General features: G+C 37.5%; 1 protein-coding gene across 1 annotated transcript; it reads left to right on the top strand.

Moving 5' to 3' along the window:
* Positions 1 to 350: 350 nt before the first annotated feature.
* Positions 351 to 1,857, top strand: LOC120067716 (uncharacterized). Its single transcript, XM_039019273.2, has one exon. The coding sequence runs from the start codon at positions 1,318 to 1,320 to the stop codon at positions 1,750 to 1,752; it is 435 nt and encodes a 144-aa protein (XP_038875201.1). The 5' UTR covers positions 351 to 1,317; the 3' UTR covers positions 1,753 to 1,857.
* The last annotated feature ends 1,886 nt before the right edge of the window (positions 1,858 to 3,743 follow it).

The following is a 3,743-nucleotide window of genomic DNA, read 5'->3' on the forward strand; positions in this document are numbered from 1 at the left end:
CATTATAGTGTTGTCTTTTTAATACTTTGCAGCTGACTAGTTATGGGTTTTTTTTTTCTTTTTTTTTTTTGTGGTAAGGAACGTAACGTGTTTCTCTTTGATAGTAATTTATGTTGTCAAGTAATATGTTGTCAATGAGAATCGAGATGTAGGAACAAGAGGCAAGAGAAAGAAAGAAGATTCACATTCGCGTATTAATTACTCGAAAAAGTGTCACTACTAGAATTAAGAATTGAAATATAAGAGAGAGAGAGGGAAAAGGAAAAAACAAGATTTACGTTTGAGTGTTAAGAAGCAAGAGAAAGAAAGAAGATTTACATTCGCGTATTAATTACCCGAAAAAGTGTCACTATTAGAATTAAGAATTGAGATATAAAAGAGGGAGGGGAAAGGAAGAAACAATATTTACGTTTGACTTTCGAGTGTTATGCCGTCGAGTGCATTCTTAAGATTGAATGGGTAATTTTTATAGATGGGTAACGCAAACGGAAGGCGAAATCAATAATTTAAGCTTAATTGTTACTATTACTAAAATAGAAAGTTCATCGGATAATTGAAATGGGTTAAAGTTTTTCCATCCATCATCTTCTCCAAAAATTATGGCGGATGAAATTTTTGGAAATCGAAAATAACCCATTGCTACCAACTTGGTTTGCACCTGCAGCACCACAATCAAGAAATTTGACTGAAGGAGCGTGGCGTTTTCCGCATGAGAAGCAGCACAAGATATGGGAATGGAGATGGCCACTGGAAGCAGCAATCCCTATGCCAGTTAAGCACATCCCCTGCTCTCCTTCCCATCTCTCTGAATCTCAATCTATTCTTATATTCCAAAGATTCCTCATGGATTTGCGCTCCATTAATCTCCATTTCCTATTGCTCTTGATTCTCCCTCTGATTTTCCCAACTACCCATTTCGGGTTCGATCAATTGCATCGAGTTTAGGATTTCGATCGGAAATTGAGGGTTGTTTTTCTTTTCCCCTTCCCCAGATTCTTAAATTTGTGAAACTTTTTTGTTTCGTTCGTGCTGGAGATCTCTGTTGATGTTCGATTTTAGCTCAGTGTAACGTGGGATGGAATAAGGGCTTGTTCAACGGTTTGGGATTTCTGGGTGGAGACCGAGGTTTAGGGTTTTTGACAGATTATGATCATCATCCTCTTGCTGTTAATTCGCACATTGGATCTGGCAGGGTACTTTTGATTCCTGGGTTTGTGCTTTTCCCTGGAGATTTACTTCTTCAAGGGACTCCATTGCTGCTCCACTATTAATTTGTTTCTGATTTGAAATAGTAACTATAAGAGGGAAATCAAATCAATGGCATCATCTGGGTTTTTGTTAATCTGTATGCTTCATTCTCTGATTGCTTTAACTTGTGGAGCTTTGATGATGTTTTACTCCCACGAGGTCTATGTGTTTGGCCATGGCCCTGAAACAGCAATCAAGCTGCAGGGATCTAGCCCCCACGATCAACTTCTGATAAAGACATCTGATTCTTTCTCTGGTTTGCTTCTCTTTACTGTTGGGTTTCTTTTATTCATGGTGGCTTTTGTCAAAGATAGAGAGTTCCAAAGCTTCTTTGCTAAAGGCTGCGTGTTGCTTCACCTAGCTATGGCCATATGGAGAGTTTATTTTGAGAGGAAGCTTGAGGATCTCGCCGGAGATTGGCCTCGACAAGTCGTTGGGGATGTTACATTGGCATTGTCATGGGTTTTCTTTCTTGTGTATTCATGGAGAGAAAAATACGATTGACTTCAGGTTCAACTTTTCTTTTATCTGGCATTACTGTTTAAAATTGTCAATTATGACTCTGCTTCTTAATTATGATGAGTTTGATGGAAATTGATATTGTTTTCACTGGTTTTTGCTACCATTATGTTTTGAGAATAGGGGGATTGGGAACTGGGAAGTGAGATAGAAATTGAAGATCAATTTGATTGTTTCCCGTTAACCGGATTGAGCTTGAATTTGGTTTCTGTTCTGTGTCTGGATATACAACACATTCATTTGCTCAATGCTGGCTATCTTCTGCAAGAGTGTGCATTTTGCCTTTCTTTATGGTTAAATCAATGTTCAACTCCATGCCAAAATGGCATTTTGGACCATGAATGTGACCCTGGAGTCGTAACCGGGGCAAGGAGCAACTCATGGCAGGCTTCTATGCAAAATGACATAAATAAACCAACATTGCATCGGCATGAGAAAGTGATGACTGTACAACTTGAGCAATTCTAGGTTGAGGAGTGCCTTTTGAAGAGATTTTTCTAGGAAGCATGAGTGTGATGATTAAACATGTGGAAATGTTTGTAGCATGCTGATAAAACATGCAATGTGACACATTCAGATTGCTAGAGAAGTAGGGAATTGGGAGTTTTGGGGCCATCAAGTGCAGAATCTTGGTCAGGACTTCACAATTTCGATTAACTTGTTTGATCTTTGTGCTAAAAGGTTTGATTTCCATCTCAGATAGCTGAGTTTATATATCTTGAAGGACACACTAACAATAGTATCGAGGTTTCAAGTCCCCAAAATGCAGATGATTTTGCCCCATTTCGAATACTCATCCCATCATATTTGTCTTGTGCTTTGTCTAATCATGTCAATGGCGCAGTATTGGAATTGGAACCTTGAGAGTTTCTTCTCTTCATTTATTGTTGGAAAAAGAACATCATAACTCCCTTTTAGCATGGGGAAAAGTACACTGATTCTGCAAATGTACTACGGTGATTCACTGCGAGGTCGGTTAATTGGTTAGAGGACAAGTTGCAAAACTAGATATCTTTGAAGCCCTGAGATCGAATTATAGTACCCATTTGTGTAGAATACTAACAATTCTGAGTTTTGGATGCCAAATGTTGTGGGAGTGTCTGCCCTCTAATTAATAGAAGTACACGTGAGCTAGGCCAAACACTCATTCAAACCTGGGAAAAGTAAAGTCATCAATATGTTTGTTAGCTTGGAGGCAGTGCTTTTATTTGAACTCTTTCCATGTCCTTGCCTCATTGATGTGAATGCAAAATTTCTTTTTCTTGAAAGTGCACGTGCGCATGTGTGCGAGCGAGCGTGTGTGGTTGTCTTTCATATAGAGGGAGAAGATCCCATTTCCGATTTCTCTCCGTTGATATTAGCGATTTTTGGTCTTCCGTATGATATTTTATATTTGACAGGGGGGTACCGGGGAACTTCAAACCATAGACAGATTGGTTTAAAGCAATTGAACTTTATGCATTGTACTAATGAGAATCATTTCTTGATGGTTTTGGAACTTATGTCGATAGGACACGATGGATAAATGAATCGTCTTGCTGGTTTGGGTACCTGTGTGGAACAGAAATAGAGAATTTTTCTCAAATTGGTGGATGTTATAGGTATATTAGGTTCATGTTAGAAGCAATTTTGAAGTTTTTTTTTAATATGTTTGGAAATGATTTTGAAATGATATATTCAAAATCACTCTTCAAACAAGTATTTTTAAGTTAATTATTGAAAATTTAATATTTAGTTTTGTACTTTGAGATATTATATAATTAGGGAAATTGTTAGGAATAACCGCAACATCCTTCATAATTAGCACCATTTTGACAAGTTGTTATAGTAGTTTTTTTTTTGGCTTGCAAAGATCATCCCAAGATTCAAATAAAATTTTAACTTTATCAACTTTTTTGGGTTTTTTCGGTGGAATCTCGGTCAAGACTGAGACTAGGATTGTGTGTAATCTTTAGTCCCACAAATTATAGGATTCT

Source organism: Benincasa hispida, chromosome 1 (genome assembly GCF_027475165.1).
Source record: "Benincasa hispida cultivar pf3 chromosome 1, pf3_genome.v1.1, whole genome shotgun sequence".
Classification (NCBI taxonomy): Eukaryota; Viridiplantae; Streptophyta; class Magnoliopsida; order Cucurbitales; family Cucurbitaceae; genus Benincasa; species Benincasa hispida.